This window comes from Sphaeramia orbicularis, unplaced genomic scaffold, assembly GCF_902148855.1.
Source record: "Sphaeramia orbicularis unplaced genomic scaffold, fSphaOr1.1, whole genome shotgun sequence".
Lineage (NCBI taxonomy): Eukaryota > Metazoa > Chordata > Actinopteri > Kurtiformes > Apogonidae > Sphaeramia > Sphaeramia orbicularis.
Genome location: NW_021941474.1, coordinates 40,781 through 60,566, shown reverse-complemented (window position 1 = coordinate 60,566; position 19,786 = coordinate 40,781). Strand labels below are relative to the sequence as shown.

Sequence of the window (19,786 nt, the reverse complement as noted above, 5' to 3'; positions counted from 1 at the left end):
GGAAAATCATAATAATAGTGACAGTTTGACAGTCGAGTAGGTTCACAGAGCTACGACAGCAATAGACTGTAGGATATAATATAATATAATATAATATTATATTATATTATATTATATTATATAATATTATATTATATTATATAATATTATATGATAACATATAATGTAATATAACATAATATAATATAATATAATATAATATAATATAATATAATATAATATAATACAATTTAATCTAATCTAATACACCAGTAGGTGTCAGACAGGGGGGCGTGGCAGATCATCAGTGACCAGGCCAGGGGGGCGTGGCAGATCATCAGTGACCAGGCCAGGGGGGCGTGGAAGATCATCAGTGACCAGGCCAGGGGGGCGTGGACCAAAGGCCGAGGGTTTTCCAGTGCAGACACATTGTGTGTGTGTTCATGGACTCTAGCTCCTCTTAAAGGTCTGTCCGTTGGAGTTTTGTGCGAAACAGTTCTTTGGCTCCGCCTGAAAAACCACCTCTGGTAGGACTCGCAAAAACTTTCCCTTGAAAAACGAGTTTGGGTGAAATTCTCATTTTTCCATTTGGCAGATTTTTGTACGCAAGATATATTCATGCAATTCAATAAAGCAAAAAAATCTTTAAGTTTAAAAAAAATCTTGAACTGAGCCAAAAAAAAAAATCTTGAATTAAGCAAAAAATCTTGAATTAATAACTTAAAGTTTTTGTCTGTGTTTTAGTGCAAGAAATCACATTAAATTGTGAAACTCTTTCCATTTCCAAACTCTCCTGTACCAATAAAATGTGACTAACCTGAACAAATGTGTCCAACCTGAAATGTCTGTATTAAATTCAGTCCAGTTTGAACTCTTTTCTTCCTGTTCCTCAGTGTTTAGTGTCTTTGGAGATCTGATCCAGAATGCACATGGACTAATGAGAAGTGGAGGAAGAAGACTGAGAAAATTACACTGATTTTACTGAAGAAATGTCCGTTTTTTCAGGTTCTTCACATCTTTTATGTTTGGATAGTTTATAAAAGTAAGTATTTTCATCATTTAATGGTTTTTTTTTTCCACTCAAACACAGACGTCATTCTTTCTGGGTTCTTCTGTTCTTCTTTTCCTGGTTGGGTCCAGTGCAGATCAGATCAGACTGAATGTGGAACCTGACAGAACAGGAGTTTAGAACCCTGCCTTTAACAGATGTCCTTTGTCTTTGTTGTTGAAGGTCATTCTTTAGATTCTTCTTCTTGTGAATCAGTCAGTGTCTGTTGTTGTTGAAGCTCTGTCTTCTCTGTTTTTTTTCTGTTTTGAGGGTTTTTCATGAGTGGACTTCACACCGTTTTGACCTCCACTCAGTCCAGTCAATCCAACGTCTTTCTTCTGTTTCCCAGTTTGTTCGCAGTTTTCTCGAGGCGTCTACGCCATTTTTGGATTCTACGATAAAAAGTCAGTCAACACCATCACGTCGTTCTGCGAAACCCTGCACGTGTCCTTCATCACGCCGTCCTTCCCCGCAGAGGGAATGAACCAGTTTGTTCTGCAGATGAGGCCGGACATCAAAGGACCGCTGGTGTCCTTAGTGGAGTACTACAAATGGGAGAAGTTCGCATATCTGTACGACAGCGACAGAGGTACGCACCTTTAACCCTTAAACACCCACCTTTAACCTTTAAACACCCAAATGTACGAAAGCGACAGAGGTACGCACCTTTAACCCTTAAATAACCTTTAAAGAGCCAAATGTACGACAGCGACAGAGGTACGCACCTTTAACCCTTAAACACCCACCTTTAACCTTTAAACACCCAAACATACGACAGTGACAGAGGTACGCACCTTTAACCCACAAAGAGCCACCTTTAACCTTTAAACACCCAAATGTACGAAAGCGACAGAGGTACGCACCTTTAACCCTTAAATAACCTTTAAAGAGCCAAATGTACGACAGCGACAGAGGTACGCACCTTTAACCCTTAAATAACCTTTAAAGAGCCAAATGTACGACAGCGACAGAGGTACGCACCTTTAACCCTTAAACACCCACCTTTAACCTTTAAACACCCAAACATACGACAGTGACAGAGGTACGCACCTTTAACCCTTAAACACCCACCTTTAACCATTAAACACCCAAACATACGACAGTGACAGAGGTATGCACCTTTAACCCTTAAAGAGCCACCTTTAACCTTTAAACACCCAAACATACGACAGTGACAGAGGTATGCACCTTTAACCCTTAAACACCCAAACGTACGACAGCGACAGAGGTATGCACCTTTAACCCTTAAACACCCACCTTTAACCTTTAAACACCCAAATGTACGACAGTGACAGAGGTATGCACCTTTAACCCTTAAACACCCACCTTTAACCTTTAAACACCCAAACATACGACAGTGACAGAGGTATGCACCTTTAACCCTTAAACACCCACCTTTAACCTTTAAACACCCAAACATACGACAGTGACAGAGGTATGCACCTTTAACCCTTAAACACCCACCTTTAACCTTTAAACACCAAAACGTACGACAGTGACAGAGGTATGCACCTTTAACCAACAAAGAGCCATCTTTAACCTTTAAACACCCAAATGTACGAAAGCGACAGAGGTACACACCTTTAACCCTTAAATAACCTTTAAAGAGCCAAATGTACGACAGCAACAGAGGTACGCACCTTTAACCCACAAAGAGCCACCTTTAACTTTTAAACACCCAAATGTACGAAAGCGACAGAGGTACACACCTTTAACCCTTAAATAACCTTTAAAGAGCCAAATGTATGACAGCGACAGAGGTACGCACCTTTAACCCTTAAATAACCTTTAAAGAGCCAAATGTACGACAGCGACAGAGGTATGCACCTTTAACCCTTAAACACCCACCTTTAACCTTTAAACACCCAAACATACGACAGTGACAGAGGTACGCACCTTTAACCCTTAAAGAGCCACCTTTAACCTTTAAACACCCACACATACAACAGTGACAGAGGTATGCACCTTTAACCCTTAAACACCCACCTTTAACCTTTAAACACCCAAACATACGACAGTGACAGAGGTATGCACCTTTAACCCTTAAACACCCACCTTTAACCTTTAAACACCCAAACATACGACAGTGACAGAGGTATGCACCTTTAACCCTTAAACACCCACCTTTAACCCTTAAACACCCAAACGTACGACAGTGACAGAGGTATGCACCTTTAACCCTTAAACACCCACCTTTAACCTTTAAACACCCAAACATACGACAGCGACAGAGGTACGCACCTTTAACCCACAAAGAGCCACCTTTAACCTTTAAACACCCAAATGTACGACAGCGACAGAGGTACGCACCTTTAACCTTTAAAGACCTACCTGTACGACAGCGACAGAGGTACGCACCTTTAACCCTTAAACACCCAAACATACGACAGTGACAGAGGTACGCACCTTTAACCCTTAAAGAGCCACCTTTAACCCTTAAACACCCAAATGTACGACAGCGACAGAGGTACGCACCTTTAACCTTTAAAGACCTACCTGTACGACAGCGACAGAGGTACGCACCTTTAACCCTTAAACACCCAAACATACGACAGTGACAGAGGTACACACCTTTAACCCTTAAAGAGCCACCTTTAACCCTTAAACACCCAAATGTACGACAGCGACAGAGGTACGCACCTTTAACCTTTAAAGACCTACCTGTACAACAGCGACAGAGGTACGCACCTTTAACCCTTACAGACCCAAATAATTGGTGTCAAATACAGTTCTTCATCTTTTCATGGTCATCAGATATGACCATATTTGGACGTTCAGAGGCTCTGTAGTTACCATGGAAACACTGTCACCTTCAGATCAGTGCCAGTGGATGGACACACTGGGTTTGTGTTCAGTTCAGGACCGACTGGACTGAACCAGACCCTGTTTATTCAGTCGGATCTGTTTCTGACAGAAGAACCATCAACTGGAATCTGAGTTTAATGAACATCTGCAGGATCAGACAATTAAATACAGAAAACACTGATACTTAACTGGATACTGACACGTTTCAGAAGCTAAAGTACTGACGTAGTGTCCCTGTGGTCCTGGACAGAGTAGGGTTCATTCCTCTGATATTTTCATCTGTTTGTGCAGGTCTGTCTACTCTAGTATTAGTTTTGTTTTTTGTTTTTTTTGTGCAGGTCTGTCTGCTCTAGTATTAGTTTTGTTTTTTGTTTTTTTTGTGCAGGTCTGTGTACTCTAGTATTAGTTTTGTTTTTTGTTTTTTTGTGCAGGTCTGTCTGCTCTAGTATTAGTTTTGTTTTTTGTGTTTTTTTTGTGCAGGTCTGTCTACTCTAGTATTAGTTTTGTTTTTTGGTCTTTTTTTGTGCAGGTCTGTGTACTCTAGTATTAGTTTTGTTTTGTTTTTTTTTGTGCAGGTCTGTCTGCTCTAGTATTAGTTTTGTTTTTTTTTTGTGCAGGTCTGTCTACTCTAGTATTAGTTTTGTGTTTTTTTTGTTTTTTTTTGTAGAGGTCTGTCTGCTCTAGTTTTAGTTTTGTTTTTTTTTGTGCAGGTCTGTCTGCTCTAGTATTAGTTTTGTTTTTTTTTTTTTTTTGTGCAGGTCTGTCTACTCTAGTATTAGTTTTGTTTTTTGTTTTTTTTTGTGCAGGTCTGTCTACTCTAGTATTAGTTTTGTTTTTTGTTTTTTTTTTGTGCAGGTCTGTCTGCTCTAGTATTAGTTTTGTTTTGTTTTTTTGTGCAGGTCTGTCTGCTCTAGTATTAGTTTTTTTTGTTTTTTTGTGCAGGTCTGTCTGCTCTAGTATTAGGTTGTTTTTTTTTGTTTTTTTGTGCATGTCTGTGTACTCTAGTATTAGTTTTGTTTTTTGTTTTTTTTGCAGGTCTGTGTACTCTAGTATTAGTTTTGTTTTTTGTTTTTTTTTTGTGCAGGTCTGTCTACTCTAGTATTAGGTTTTTGTTTTTTTTGGGTTTTTTTTGCAGGTCTGTCTACTCTAGTATTAGGTTTGTTTTTTGTTTTTTTTTGTGCAGGTCTGTCTACTCTAGTATTAGTTTTGTTTTTTGTTTTTTTTTTGTGCAGGTCTGTCTACTCTAGTATTAGTTTTGTTTTTTGTTTTTTTTGTGCAGGTCTGTCTGCTCTAGTATTAGTTTTGTTTTTTGTTTTTTTTGTGCAGGTCTGTCTGCTCTGGTATTAGTTTTGTTTTTTGTTTTTTTTGTGCAGGTCTGTCTGCTCTAGTATTAGTTTTGTTTTTTGTTTTTTTTTGTGCAGGTCTGTGTACTCTAGTATTAGTTTTGTTTTTTGTTTTTTTGTGCAGGTCTGTCTGCTCTAGTATTAGTTTTGTTTTTTGTGTTTTTTTTGTGCAGGTCTGTCTACTCTAGTATTAGTTTTGTTTTTTGGTCTTTTTTTGTGCAGGTCTGTGTACTCTAGTATTAGTTTTGTTTTGGTTTTTTTTTGTGCAGGTCTGTCTGCTCTAGTATTAGTTTTGTTTTTTTTTGTGCAGGTCTGTCTACTCTAGTATTAGTTTTGTGTTTTTTTTGTTTTTTTTGTAGAGGTCTGTCTGCTCTAGTTTTAGTTTTGTTTTTTTTTGTGCAGGTCTGTCTGCTCTAGTATTAGTTTTGTTTTTTGTTTTTTTTTGTGCAGGTCTGTCTACTCTAGTATTAGTTTTGTTTTTTGTTTTTTTTTTGTGCAGGTCTGTCTACTCTAGTATTAGTTTTGTTTTTTGTTTTTTTTTTGTGCAGGTCTGTCTGCTCTAGTATTAGTTTTGTTTTGTTTTTTTGTGCAGGTCTGTCTGCTCTAGTATTAGTTTTTTTTGTTTTTTTGTGCAGGTCTGTCTGCTCTAGTATTAGGTTGTTTTTTTTTGTTTTTTTGTGCATGTCTGTGTACTCTAGTATTAGTTTTGTTTTTTGTTTTTTTTGCAGGTCTGTGTACTCTAGTATTAGTTTTGTTTTTTGTTTTTTTTTTGTGCAGGTCTGTCTACTCTAGTATTAGGTTTTTGTTTTTTTTGGGTTTTTTTTGCAGGTCTGTCTACTCTAGTATTAGGTTTGTTTTTTGTTTTTTTTTGTGCAGGTCTGTCTACTCTAGTATTAGTTTTGTTTTTTGTTTTTTTTTTGTGCAGGTCTGTCTACTCTAGTATTAGTTTTGTTTTTTGTTTTTTTTTGTGCAGGTCTGTCTGCTCTAGTATTAGTTTTGTTTTGTTTTTTTGTGCAGGTCTGTCTGCTCTAGTATTAGTTTTTTTTGTTTTTTTGTGCAGGTCTGTCTGCTCTAGTATTAGGTTGTTTTTTTTTTGTTTTTTTGTGCATGTCTGTGTACTCTAGTATTAGTTTTGTTTTTTGTTTTTTTTTGCAGGTCTGTGTACTCTAGTATTAGTTTTGTTTTTTGTTTTTTTTTTGTGCAGGTCTGTCTACTCTAGTATTAGGTTTTTGTTTTTTTTGGGTTTTTTTTGCAGGTCTGTCTACTCTAGTATTAGGTTTGTTTTTTGTTTTTTTTTGTGCAGGTCTGTCTACTCTAGTATTAGGTTTTGTTTTTTGTTTTTTTTGTGCAGGTCTGTCTGCTCTAGTATTAGTTTTGTTTTTTGTTTTTTTTGTGCAGGTCTGTCTACTCTAGTATTAGTTTTGTTTTTTTTTGTTTTTTTGTGCAGGTCTGTCTACTCTAGTATTAGTTTTGTTTTTTGTTTTTTTGTGCAGGTCTGTCTGCTCTAGTATTAGTTTTTTTTTTTTTGTTTTTTTTTTTGTGCAGGTCTGTCTATTCTAGTATTAGGTTTTGTTTTTTGTTTTTTTTGTGCAGGTCTGTCTGCTCTAGTATTAGTTTTGTTTTTTGTTTTTTTTGTGCAGGTCTGTCTATTCTAGTATTAGTTTTGTTTTTTGTTTTTTTTTGTGCAGGTCTGTCTATTCTAGTATTAGTTTTGTTTTTTGTTTTTTTTGTGCAGGTCTGTGTACTCTAGTATTAGGTTTTTGTTTTTTTTGGGTTTTTTTTGCAGGTCTGTGTACTCTAGTATTAGTTTTGTTTTTTGTTTTTTTGTGCAGGTCTGTCTACTCTAGTATTAGTTTTGTTTTTTGTTTTTTTTTTTGCAGGTCTGTCTGCTCTAGTATTAGTTTTGTTTTTTTTTGTTTTTTTGTGCAGGTCTGTCTACTCTAGTATTAGGTTTTTGGTTTTTTTGGGTTTTTTTTGCAGGTCTGTCTGCTCTAGTATTAGTTTTGTTTTTTGTTTTTTTTTGTGCAGGTCTGTCTGCTCTAGTATTAGGTTTTGTTTTTTGTTTTTTTTGTGCAGGTCTGTCTGCTCTAGTATTAGTTTTGTTTTTTGTTTTTTTTGTGCAGGTCTGTCTGCTCTAGTATTAGGTTTTGTTTTTTGTTTTTTTTGTGCAGGTCTGTCTGCTCTAGTATTAGTTTTGGTTTTTTTTGTTTTTTTGTGCAGGTCTGTCTACTCTAGTATTAGTTTTGTTTTTTGTTTTTTTGTGCAGGTCTGTCTGCTCTAGTATTAGTTTTGTTTTTTTGTTTTTTTTTGTGCAGGTCTGTCTATTCTAGTATTAGGTTTTGTTTTTTGTTTTTTTTTGTGCAGGTCTGTCTATTCTAGTATTAGGTTTTGTTTTTTGTTTTTTTTTGTGCAGGTCTGTCTGCTCTAGTATTAGTTTTGTTTTTTGTTTTTTTTGTGCAGGTCTGTCTATTCTAGTATTAGGTTTTGTTTTTTTGTTTTTTTTGTGCAGGTCTGTCTATTCTAGTATTAGGTTTTGTTTTTTTGTTTTTTTTGTGCAGGTCTGTCTACTCTAGTATTAGTTTTGTTTTTTGTTTTTTTTTGTGCAGGTCTGTCTACTCTAGTATTAGTTTTGTTTTTTGTTTTTTTTGTGCAGGTCTGTGTACTCTAGTATTAGGTTTTTGTTTTTTTTGGGGTTTTTTTGCAGGTCTGTGTACTCTAGTATTAGTTTTGTTTTTTGTTTTTTTGTGCAGGTCTGTCTACTCTAGTATTAGTTTTGTTTTTTTGTTTTTTTTGTGCAGGTCTGTGTACTCTAGTATTAGTTTTGTTTTTTGTTTTTTTTGTGCAGGTCTGTCTACTCTAGTATTAGTTTTGTTTTTTGTTTTTTTTTGTGCAGGTCTGTGTACTCTAGTATTAGGTTTTTGTTTTTTTGGGGTTTTTTTTGCAGGTCTGTGTACTCTAGTATTAGTTTTGTTTTTTGTTTTTTTGTGCAGGTCTGTCTGCTCTAGTATTAGTTTTGTTTTTTTGTTTTTTTTTTGTGCAGGTCTGTGTACTCTAGTTTTAGGTTTTTGGTTTTTTTTTGGGTTTTTTTTGCAGGTCTGTGTACTCTAGTTTTAGGTTTTTGGTTTTTTTTGGGTTTTTTTTGCAGGTCTGTGTACTCTAGTATTAGTTTTGTTTTTTTTGTTTTTTTTTGCAGGTCTGTCTACTCTAGTATTAGTTTTGTTTTTTTTTGTTTTTTTTTGCAGGTCTGTCTACTCTTCAGGTCATTCTGGACACTGCAGCAGAAAAGAAATGGGTCGTCACAGCAATAAATGTAGGAAACCTGAAAGATGAGAGGAAGGACGAAGCCTACCGCTCCCTGTTCCAGGTACACGTCTACATGGTCTACATGGTCATACATAAATTCTCAGGTCTGTGGTCCTCAGGTCTGTGGTCCTCAGGTCTGTGGTCCTCAGGTCTGTGGTCCACTTCCCTTTTGTTGAAGCAGACTTCTTATGTGTTTCATTTGTTTCAGGACCTGGAAATCCGAAAGGAGCGTCGCATTATCCTGGACTGTGAGCAGGACAAGGTCAAAGACATCATGGAACAGGTGGGTCTGGGTCAGATTTGAAAAAAATCAGATTAGTCTTTAACAGATGGGATCCAGGTCACATTTGGGTCACATTTGGGTCACATTTGGGTCACATATGGGTCACATTTGAGTCACATATGGGTCACATATGGGTCACATTTGGGTCACATATGGGTCACATTTGGGTCACATATGGGTCACATTTGGGTCACATTTGGGTCACATATGGGTCACATTTGTGTCACATTTGGGTCACATATGGGTCACATTTGGGTCACATTTGGGTCACATATGGGTCACATTTGGGTCACATTTGGGTCACATTTGGCTGCATGTGAACGGAGCGTGTGCGATCTATGGAATGGTTCTCTAGATTTTCCTATTCTAATACATTCACACACAGCACCTAGCATTAGTAGATTAGATTTTTGTAAAAAAAAAGTCCTTTGTGCTTTTGTTTGATTTCACTGTCAGGTTTTAGGAAATAAAATAAATAATGTAGCATTGATCTGCAGTAAAACACAGAAAATGAAGTCTGACTGTTTTCAACACCTTTCAGTTGTGTCTGTTCTTGTGTGTCCATCAGGTGATCACCATCGGCAGACACGTGAAAGGATACCACTACATTATCGCCAACCTGGTGAGGATCTACCCCAATGAGCACTGATCTACCCCAATGAGCACTGATCTACCCCAGTGAGCACTGATCTACCCCAGTGAGCACTGATCTACCCCAATGAGCACTGATCTAACCCAATTAGGGCTGCACGATTAATTGATTTTAAATCAAAATCAGATTTTTTAATTAGGACGATTTTTCAAAAAGGGAAATCGTAAAATCGATTTCATCTCTCTCGTGCCTCCGAGCCGCGCGCTTGTGGGCTCCCGTAGGCTCCTCCTCCTGTCAGTGACAGCGGTCTGTCACAGAAGTCCGTGTAATGACCGGACTTTAAATGTGTTAATGAGTCCACAGTACTTATAGCAATGTAAGCCGTGGCTTCACGCACAGATCCCACAACTGAAATAGAACTGCATACGGATCACTCATCTTACGTTGTCCCGGATCCGTACCGTACTGTCTTCTTCCGGACCAGTCTCGGGGTCATCAGCCTCAGCAGAGGAGCCCACACAGCCCCCTGCCCACACACATCCACCAGCTCCACACATAGAACCCCTCCAGTGTGTCCTGGGTCGGTCTGTTCCACGCACAGATCCTCCAGTTTAAATAGAACCACATGTGGATCACTCATATTAACCTGGTCCACACACACACGACTGATGCCTGTCACTGACTGACACTGGGATCACTGCTGTGGGCCCAGATACCCAGAAAAGAAAGAAAAAAAAAAAACATAATAATAATACATATATATATTTTTTTAAATAATTAATTTAGTCCTCTTACTTGCTAAATTTTTCATTCACAAAGGTAAGTTCTGTAACACAAAACCAAATATTATTTATTTTTTGAAAGATGTTGAACTTTATTTAAAGTTGTTGGATAAATCTGGAAACAAAAAGGCTGTAAAAACATAAGTATTTGTTCTGATTTGGACATTGTATTATAGTGTATTCCCACTGGCAAACTTATGTTATTTTCTTGTTGTATACATTGTGTGTATACTCTACTTCATTCAATAAAGATTTAATTAAGAAAAAATAAACTTCTGTGGGTTCATCACGTGATCCCATCACAGATTTGAGGTCAGAGCAGTGCCTTGGATTGTGGGCTGCTCACAAAAACCACATGCTGACTTCTGTTGTCTTTTGTAGTTTTAGCCAAAAATCGAAATCGAAAATTGAGTTTTTAGAGGAAAAAATCAGAATTTTTTTTTTTGCCAAAATCATGCAGCCCTAATCCCAGTGAGCACGTATTTACCCCAATGAGGACTGATGTACCCCAGTAGGACAGATGATCAGGGTCAGGTTGAACAAACTCGGACCACAGTCGAACAGCTGTTCCATCATCAGGACTGTCCTAAACCAGTCCTCATCCTAAACATTGACTTTAGTAGAACTTCACTGTAAATGGTCTGAAGGGTCAGAATAAACCCACTAGAGCAGGTGTGGTGGACAACCAGTCCATTCAGAGGGTCAGAACCAGCACCGTATTATTAGACAGGTTTATAGATGAGGACCACTGGAAAGAAGAAGGAGGACTGGAACATCTGCAGGACAGCACCAGCTGGAAACCTGGAGGGTCTGAGCGAGGACCAGCAGATCAGATCAGATCTGACTGTTTTCATGTAGCACCAAATCAGAACAAAAGTTGTCTCATGACCCGTTCCATCTGGAGCTGGTCTAAACCGGACTGGTCTAAACCGGACTGGTGACCCGTTCCATTTGGAGCTGGTCTAAAGCAGACTCTTACTGACCCAGTGCTGATGCCTGCTGGTACTGGTTTGTGGGTTGAATCCCTGGGTTTAAACTGGGCCAGATGCTCCTGTCACTGCTGTTGGATCCTTCAGTTCCTGGTCTGTGGTGGACCACCCATGATCCTGGTTCTGGTTCTGTAGCTCATCCTGTGCAGTCCAAGGTTCCATCAGTTCTATAGCACACTGTTGAGTCCAAGTATTCTTGGCGGTCTTTCTATTTTTTTCTTAAGATTTATTTGTAGCATTCCCAATTTATTATTATTATTATTATTATTATTATTATTATTATTATTATTATTATTATCATTATTATTATTATCATTATTATTATTATTATTAATAGTTATGCAGATGGTATCCAGTCCAGGTGTGAGTTAACCCCATTCTACTCTATCAGTCGTGTATGAGCTGCTGCTGCTGAACTGCTTTGTTTTTTGTTTCCTCTGCTGTTCCAGGGTTTTGTCGATGGTGACCTCTCTAAAATCCAGTACGGAGGAGCAAATGTGTCTGGGTTTCAGATCGTGGATTTTGATGATCCTGTGGTGGCGAAGTTTGACCAGCGTTGGGAGGCTCTGGAAGAAAAGGAGTATCCAGGAGCGGATACACGGATAAGAGTAAGAGCTGTCCTTTCAGTAGGAGCACACTGACCCTGAACGCAACACGAGCAGAGGGTTCATACATGACCATGGCCCAGACCCTGAACACAACAGGAGCAGAGGGTTCATACATGACCATGGCCCAGACCCTGAACACAACAGGAGCAGAGGGTTCATACATGACCATGGCCCAGACCCTGAACACAACACGAGCAGAGGGTTCATACATGACCATGGCCCAGACCCTGAACGCAACACGAGCAGAGGGTTCATACATGACCACGGCCCAGACCCTGAACACAACACGAGCAGAGGGTTCATACATGACCATGGCCCAGACCCTGAACACAACACGAGCAGAGGGTTCATACATGACCCTGGCCCAGACCCTGAACACAACACGAGCAGAGGGTTCATACATGACCACGGCCCAGACCCTGAACGCAACACGAGCAGAGGGTTCATACATGACCACGGCCCAGACCCTGAACGCAACACGAGCAGAGGGTTCATACATGACCACGGCCCAGACCCTGAACGCAACACGAGCAGAGGGTTCATACATGACCATGGCCCAGACCCTGAACACAACACGAGCAGAGGGTTCATACATGACCACGGCCCAGACCCTGAACGCAACACGAGCAGAGGGTTCATACATGACCATGGCCCAGACCCTGAACGCAACATGAGCAGAGGGTTCATACATGACCATGGCCCAGACCCTGAACACAACATGAGCAGAGGGTTCATACATGACCATGGCCCAGACCCTGAACACAACATGAGCAGAGGGTTCATACATGACCATGGCCCAGACCCTGAACGCAACACGAGCAGAGGGTTCATACATGACCACGGCCCAGACCCTGAACGCAACACGAGCAGAGGGTTCATACATGACCACGGCCCAGACCCTGAACACAACACGAGCAGAGGGTTCATACATGACCATGGCCCAGACCCTGAACACAACACGAGCAGAGGGTTCATACATGACCACGGCCCAGACCCTGAACGCAACACGAGCAGAGGGTTCATACATGACCACGGCCCAGACCCTGAACACAACACGAGCAGAGGGTTCATACATGACCATGGCCCAGACCCTGAACACAACACGAGCAGAGGGTTCCTCCATTCTGCTGAGCTGCTCCTTCTTGTCTGTTTCTTCCAGTACACTTCAGCTCTTACTTACGACGCTGTCCATGTGATGACGGAGGCGTTTCGCTTCCTGCACAAGCAGAGAATAGACATGAGTCGCCGTGGTAACAGTGGGGATTGTCTGGCCAATCCGGCGGTTCCCTGGGCCCAGGGGGTGGAGATCGAACGGGCCCTCAAACAGGTAAGAGTGGATCCAACCAGTAAGAAGACAGACACGTCCAGTTTAGGGATGGAACCACATGAACACTTCATATCATGGGTATTGTGACCAAAATTATCACAGTTATCGTTATTATCGCAGTATTGTTGAAATTGTGCTCAAAATGTTCAAAAAGTACTAATACACACACTGAAAGAATTGAACCAAGTTGGATTTAAAAAAAACAACAACAAAACAACAAAAAAAACTAAATTAAAATAACAGTCCCACTGTCCCTTCTGTGTCAGAAACATTCACATATTAACCCTTAGTGGTCTGAGTCTATTCTGTCTGTTTTTCAGTCCTTTTGATTTGGCCTTTATATACTATAGAAACAAATGTTTACTATACCCATGTTTGGATCTGTTTTTTCAGCACAACTTCATCTGTATCATCTGTCTATTATTTTTTTTCAAATCACACCTATTCTGCAGAGAGGATATGTGAATAGCTTCCTTTAATCCAGTCTTTGCTTAGTAATCAAGTTTTTGCCAACAATCCATTTGCAAATATATTGTGTATTTTTTCACCCACTAGGCTAAACGAAGCTTTAAATTTATTTATTCCAAACATAGTTCTTCTATTAAAGGAAGCCATGCATATTAGACGTTCTGGAATATTTGTTAATCAGTGCTAAATGACCTGTTTCACCAGTGCTAAATGCTTCTATGACAGGCTGTATGGTTGTTTGCTTCAAAATATTTTAATTATTAAAAGTTATAATGTGAAAGAATAGAATGAATGTGCACTTATCGCTACTGTTCGCATGAATATATTCCTGCCTGTTAGTTTCTTCTGCTTCGTACTAAGTGCCATTCTGACATATTCTGACAGACTACAGAGCACATGTGTAGATGAGATCTGGAACATAACGACTGTATATGAAAGGGCCAACCGTGAGGGCGAAACACTGCTTACAATCATACGTCTGTGTTGACAGGGACTGTTTGTACAGGAGGTGGGGGAACACAGGTGACAGCAGTCAGGGGCGGGGCCAACAATCACACTGGCGGGAAGAACGCATAAAGGGAAAAAGTCTGGGTCTGAAACAAGAGGGAAGAGATGAGTACAAAATAAAACAGGAAGTACAAGACAGGAGCAAATGTGATCGATTCGAACTGAACATAAAGTGATGAATCAGTAGGAGTGTAAGAAAATGTCAGTTCATTTCATGTCACAATACTGTATCAATATTAAAAAGTATTTATTCAAATGCAGATATTGTGAAGGTTCCTTTTTGTTTTGTTTTTTCTTTTTTGTTTCTATTTATTTCTTCTTATTCCACACTCTTTTATTCAATAATGTTGGTTCCTTTGTTTGGATTGAACTCCAATCCTGTTCTGATGTTAGTTGTGAACTAATAGAATCTGAACATTTGAACAGGATCTGAAACTGGAATGTCTGGAAAACAGAATTTCACTTTGAACACAGTTTGAACATTTGCTGATAGAACATTAGATCCTGTTGGGATCAAATACAAATGTGTTTAGGATTTGTGCAGATTTCTGCTGGAATTCAGTTCTTCAAGGAAATAATCATTTAAAAAAAAGACAAAAAAAATTACCTTTTTAACAGTATGATATATCGTGATATATCGTATGGTGATCCTAGTATTGGGATTTGTATCGTATCACCAGATTCTGGCTGTCACACAGCCCTACTAATCAAACAAGGACAAAACACTGAAAACCTCACACCAGACATGACAAAAGGTTGGAACCACTGGACTGTATGATTAAAATAACCCCATTTTTAGAATTATAGAAGTATTTGCTATTTACATGAATGTAACTCCAGTGTGTGTGTGTGTGTGTGTGTGTGTGTGTGTGTGTGTGTGTGTGTGTGTGTGTGTGAGTTTAGGTGCGTGTCGATGGTTTAACTGGAAATATTCAGTTTGACCAGTACGGGAAGAGAGTCAACTACTCAGTGACCGTCATGGAGCTGAAAAACAACGGACCCGTAAAGGTAACGGATATTTAGTTTGTGAGTGACAGCCTGGTGGGCGGGATTTGTGTGATGGATACTCAACTCCACATCTGTGTTCTTTTTTTTTTTAAATTTTATTTAAATATCAATTTACAACATTGTCAAACATTTAACATATAACACAACACACACAATACATGAGAATATAGATATAAAAATAAAATACAATCAGAAAATCAGTATATGCACAGAATACGTTTTCAGTGATTCATATACAAAAAATAAATAAATAAAATAATTTCTCATCTACAATTTCATTAAATGTCAGATGATACATTAAATGTCTTATCATAGCTATCAAGAAATGTCCTATTTTTTTATTATTAACAAGGGCTAATGATTAATAAAATGAGTTAAATTCAATTAAAAAATGAGGAAAAGTTGGTTTGGAGGCTGAAAATGTTTGCTTATGAATGAAATATTTTCCCAATAAAATGAAAACAATGAACTAAATACTGCAGACATTTGTTCTTATTTTCATAATAACATACAGCATCTTTCAGGATAAAAAACGTATGCTATGTGAACTCAGGTCAACCCGTCTGTGTTTGTGTTTCTTAGATCGGATACTGGAATGAAGTGGATAAGATGGTGGTGACCAAATCGGACCTGTACCCCAACGACACCATGGGAATGGAAAACAAGACCGTCATCGTTACAACTATACTGGTAACATATGTGTGAACAGGTCCAGATCCAGGAACAGGTCCAGGTCCAGCGGTGCCACTGGGACCCACATCCTGTTCAATAGTGTCTGTGTGTCTGTGAACCAAGTTTATTATCGTTAACGAAAACTAACGAAATGACCAAAACTAGAATTGAAAAAGCATTTTCGTTAGCTAAAATAAATAAAAACTATAATTAAAAAAAAAGAAACAATAACTAACTAAAACTGTATTGTGTGTTTACAAAACTAACTAAAACGGATAGAAATTCTGGATAAAATTCCCTTCGTTTTCATCTTTGTCAATGTCAGATTGATACGAAATCCATTTATTTAGCTCGAGCAATTTTAGCTGCTATGAAATATATATATATATATATGTATATATATATATATATATATATATATATATATAGTTGAGGACAAAATTATTAGCCCCCCTTATGAAATTTTAAGTTTCTTCAAGATTTTCCTCAGTACTTTTTTAACAGAGCAAGGAATTTTCAACATAGCATTTCTGAACATACTAGTTTTCTTTAGAAGGCACAAATTATTTCTATTTGCACACCAAAACAGCATTATTTAGAAAAAAACTAAAATAACCAGGGACATTATTATTAGCCCCCTTTAAGAAATGACCATTTATGAAGTCATGGCACAAACCACTTTTGTGCAATGATGTGCTGTAACTTCACAGGTGATGTGTTTAAAAGTGATCAGGTGAATCAAGTGATTTCACTGAACATCTAAGTTCAAACATGGTCTAAAAGCCTCAGTATGGCTCATTGAGCTGTCAGCTGAGAAAGCACCATGCCCAAAACTACAGAAATCCGTTTGGACCCGAGAAAAAGGATTATTGATGCAGACAAAGCAGGAGAGGGATGCACAAAGCAATCCAAGCATTTCCAAGTGTCAAGAACTGGAGTGAGAAGTAGAATCCAGAAATTCAAAAACAGCTCCACAGTACAGAACAAGCCTTGCAGAGGTAGGAAGTGAAAGATTTCAAAGACCCTGGAAAGAACACTAGTGAGAGATGGGTCTAAAGAGCCCAGAACAACTGCCAAGACACTGGTGAAGGACTTGGCCACATCAGGAATCCTAGTCTGTAAGAAGACAGTCACTAGAGCTCTGAACTGGAATGGACTGAGAGGATGCAGACCAAGAAAAAGTCCACTGTTGAAGAAGACACACCTTTAAGCCAGACTTAAATCTGCTCAGGACAACCTGGAGAAACCTTCTGCATACTAGAAGTGTGTCCTATGGTCTGATGAGACCAAACTAGAGCTCTGTGGTCATAGAGGCAGCGTTTATGTTTGGAGAAAAAAGGCGGAGGCATAGAACCCAAAGAACAGCGTCCCTACAGTGGAACATGGTGGCGGGAGTATTGTGTTGTGGGGATGCTATAGTGCATCTGGAACTAGAAATCTGGTCAAGGTGGAAGGAATCATGAACGAAGAAAGATGTGGAGATTCTGACAGAAAACCTTCAGCAGTCAGCAGTAACACTGGGTCTGGGTCACTGCTTCATCTTCCAATATGACAACAATCCAAAACATACATCTCTGTTGGTGAAGAGCTATCTTCAGAAGACCAAAGTGAATGGAACTGAGTGGCCTGCACAGAGCCCGGACTTAAATCCCATTGAAAATATTGGGGGTGACCTAAAAAGAACATCCATGCCAGAAGGCCACCAGATCTGGAGGAGCTGGAAAGATCTGCCAAAGAAGAATGGGCTGGGATTCCTCAAAAAAAGAGTCAGAGACTGGTAATAAAAAAATACTATGACTGCAGGCTGTTATCCAGCAAAAGGAAACAACTGACTGTTAGGATCAGGGGGATAATAATATGACCCTGGTACTTTTTGTTTTTTGTGGAATACTTTCATTTCTGTGTGCAAACTAAAATCATGTAAGCATCCAAAATAAAACTAGGATGTCTAAAAAAGCTGTGTTAAAAATGTGTTGCTCTGTGTAAAAGCACTCGGGAAATACCTTTAAAACAATGACATTTTTGTAGGGGGGCTAATAATTTAGTCCTCAACTGTATATATATATTTGATATTTAAGGGTCCGTCACTTGTGTTCACTTGTGGTTTCCAGTCGTCTTCTGGTCCCCACTCTACCTGGAAACATGGAGACTAAAGCAGCAGAGTCCTGTCTGGGATTGATTTGAATAGGAGCACAGAGAAGAAGAGAAAAGAGACCACTGAACTACAACTAAACTACAACTGAACTACAACTGAACTACAACTAAACTACAACTGAACTACAACTGAACTACAACTGAACTACAACTGAACTACAACTGAACTACAACTAAACTACAACTGAACTACAACTAAACTACAACTGAACTACAACTAAACTACAACTAAACTACAACTGAACTACAACTGAACTACAACTGAACTACAACTGAACTACAACTAAACTACAACTGAACTACAACTAAACTACAACTAAACTACAACTGAACTACAACTGAACTACAACTGAACTACAACTAAGCATTTAGAAAATAACGAAAACTAATACAAATGATCAAACCTGCTCTAAAAACAAATTAAAACAAACTGAATTAGAGAAAAAAAAGTCCAAAGTAAATAAAACTAAACTAGAATAAAAATCCAAAACTATTAGAACCTTGGACTTTTCATACCTTCAGTGGAATCTTTCATTCCAGGGGCCGGGCCGGACCCTTTTGGGGGGCTGGACTGGACCCTCTGGGGGGCTGGACTGGACCCTTTGGCGGTCCCCTTTTGTCCCGTATGTTTGCCAGCTGTGCTCTGTGTTCCTTCAGTTTCTAACCAGTGTTCCATGTCTTCGCCCACAGATCCAGAACGTGTCCTTAAACCAGTGGTTTCCAACCTTTTTTTACTCCTGACCCTATTTTAACATCACACATTTCTGTCGACCCCAGACATTCATAACAGATACTTTTTTTGCTAAAATTAATTTGTTTTTGAGCATGTAATAGTTTGCTATACTATGTTGCAAATAAACATTAATTTGAGATAACATTTAGGCTGTATAATGTATATTTTTAGTAGTAAGTTTAAATTTTTTATCAATCACTGAAAATTTCAGGCGACCCCATTTGAATTCCAGGCGACCCCATGTGGGGTCCTGACTCCAAGGTTGAAAACCACTGGTTTAAACTGCTAGAAGGACAGTTGTTAAAGCAGAGGAAGCGTCTGCACAGTCTCTCTAATGTGGATGTGTTTCTGCTCCTGTGTTTTTAGGAAGCCCCGTATGTGATGCTGAAAAAGAATGCAGAGTTGTTTCAAGACAACGACCGTTACGAAGGTACGGTATGTTCGTCCACTGTGTGTTTAAGTGTACGTCTGTGAGTTAGTGCTAATTCTACGGCTAATGTGTTTCTGAACCCTTGGGGGGGGGTTTAAGTGGAAAATATGGAAGTAAATCTGTCTCATCAGATTTTGAATTATAAAAGCCACTGAATTTCTAGCAGTGAATTTTTTTGCATTGAAATTAAGTATGTGATTTTTTTTTTGCAGTGAAATTAAGTATCAGAATTTTTTGTCTCAATTTTACTATGTTCATAAATTTAGAATAAAAAAATTCAGATGCAAAAAATTCAGATTACACATCCGCAACACCAAGGATAAGCAGTCGATTCTGTCTGAAGTGGAACCGACAGCCAGCCAATCGAGTTACATTAGGTTGGTCATGTGACACCGATGCAGGAAGACGGTCAGCGCAGATGTGTGATCTGAATTTTTGCATCTGAATTTTTCTATTCTAAATTTATGAACATAGTAAAATTGAGAGACAAAAAAATTCAGAAACTTAATTTCAGAGCAAAAAAATTCTGTGCTAGAAATTCAATAGCTTTTCTAATTCTAAGATCTGATGAGACAGATTTAGTTCCATAGAAAAACCATTCTGCAGTCCATGGAAGGGTGAACCCTGACCCTGACCCTAACCCTGTTCTCTAGAAGGGCTGCCCAAAAAAAAAAAAAAAAAAAAAAAAATCAAAATGGCCGCTCATACAACTGCCAGCTGATTCAAAATGCACCAAAAACAACCTCATAAAAGGA

General features: G+C 38.7%; 1 protein-coding gene across 1 annotated transcript in view; it reads left to right on the top strand.

Moving 5' to 3' along the window:
* LOC115415928 (glutamate receptor 2-like) overlaps nt 1-19,786 on the top strand; it is a 64,728-nt gene that overhangs the window by 22,915 nt on the left and 22,027 nt on the right. The window contains exons 3-11 of the mRNA XM_030129611.1: nt 1,377-1,616; nt 8,418-8,539; nt 8,687-8,761; nt 9,330-9,383; nt 11,574-11,732; nt 12,892-13,059; nt 14,938-15,042; nt 15,625-15,732; nt 18,968-19,031. Of these exons, the coding sequence (XP_029985471.1) occupies nt 1,377-1,616; nt 8,418-8,539; nt 8,687-8,761; nt 9,330-9,383; nt 11,574-11,732; nt 12,892-13,059; nt 14,938-15,042; nt 15,625-15,732; nt 18,968-19,031 (1,095 nt within the window). The remainder of the gene's footprint in view (nt 1-1,376; nt 1,617-8,417; nt 8,540-8,686; nt 8,762-9,329; nt 9,384-11,573; nt 11,733-12,891; nt 13,060-14,937; nt 15,043-15,624; nt 15,733-18,967; nt 19,032-19,786) is intronic.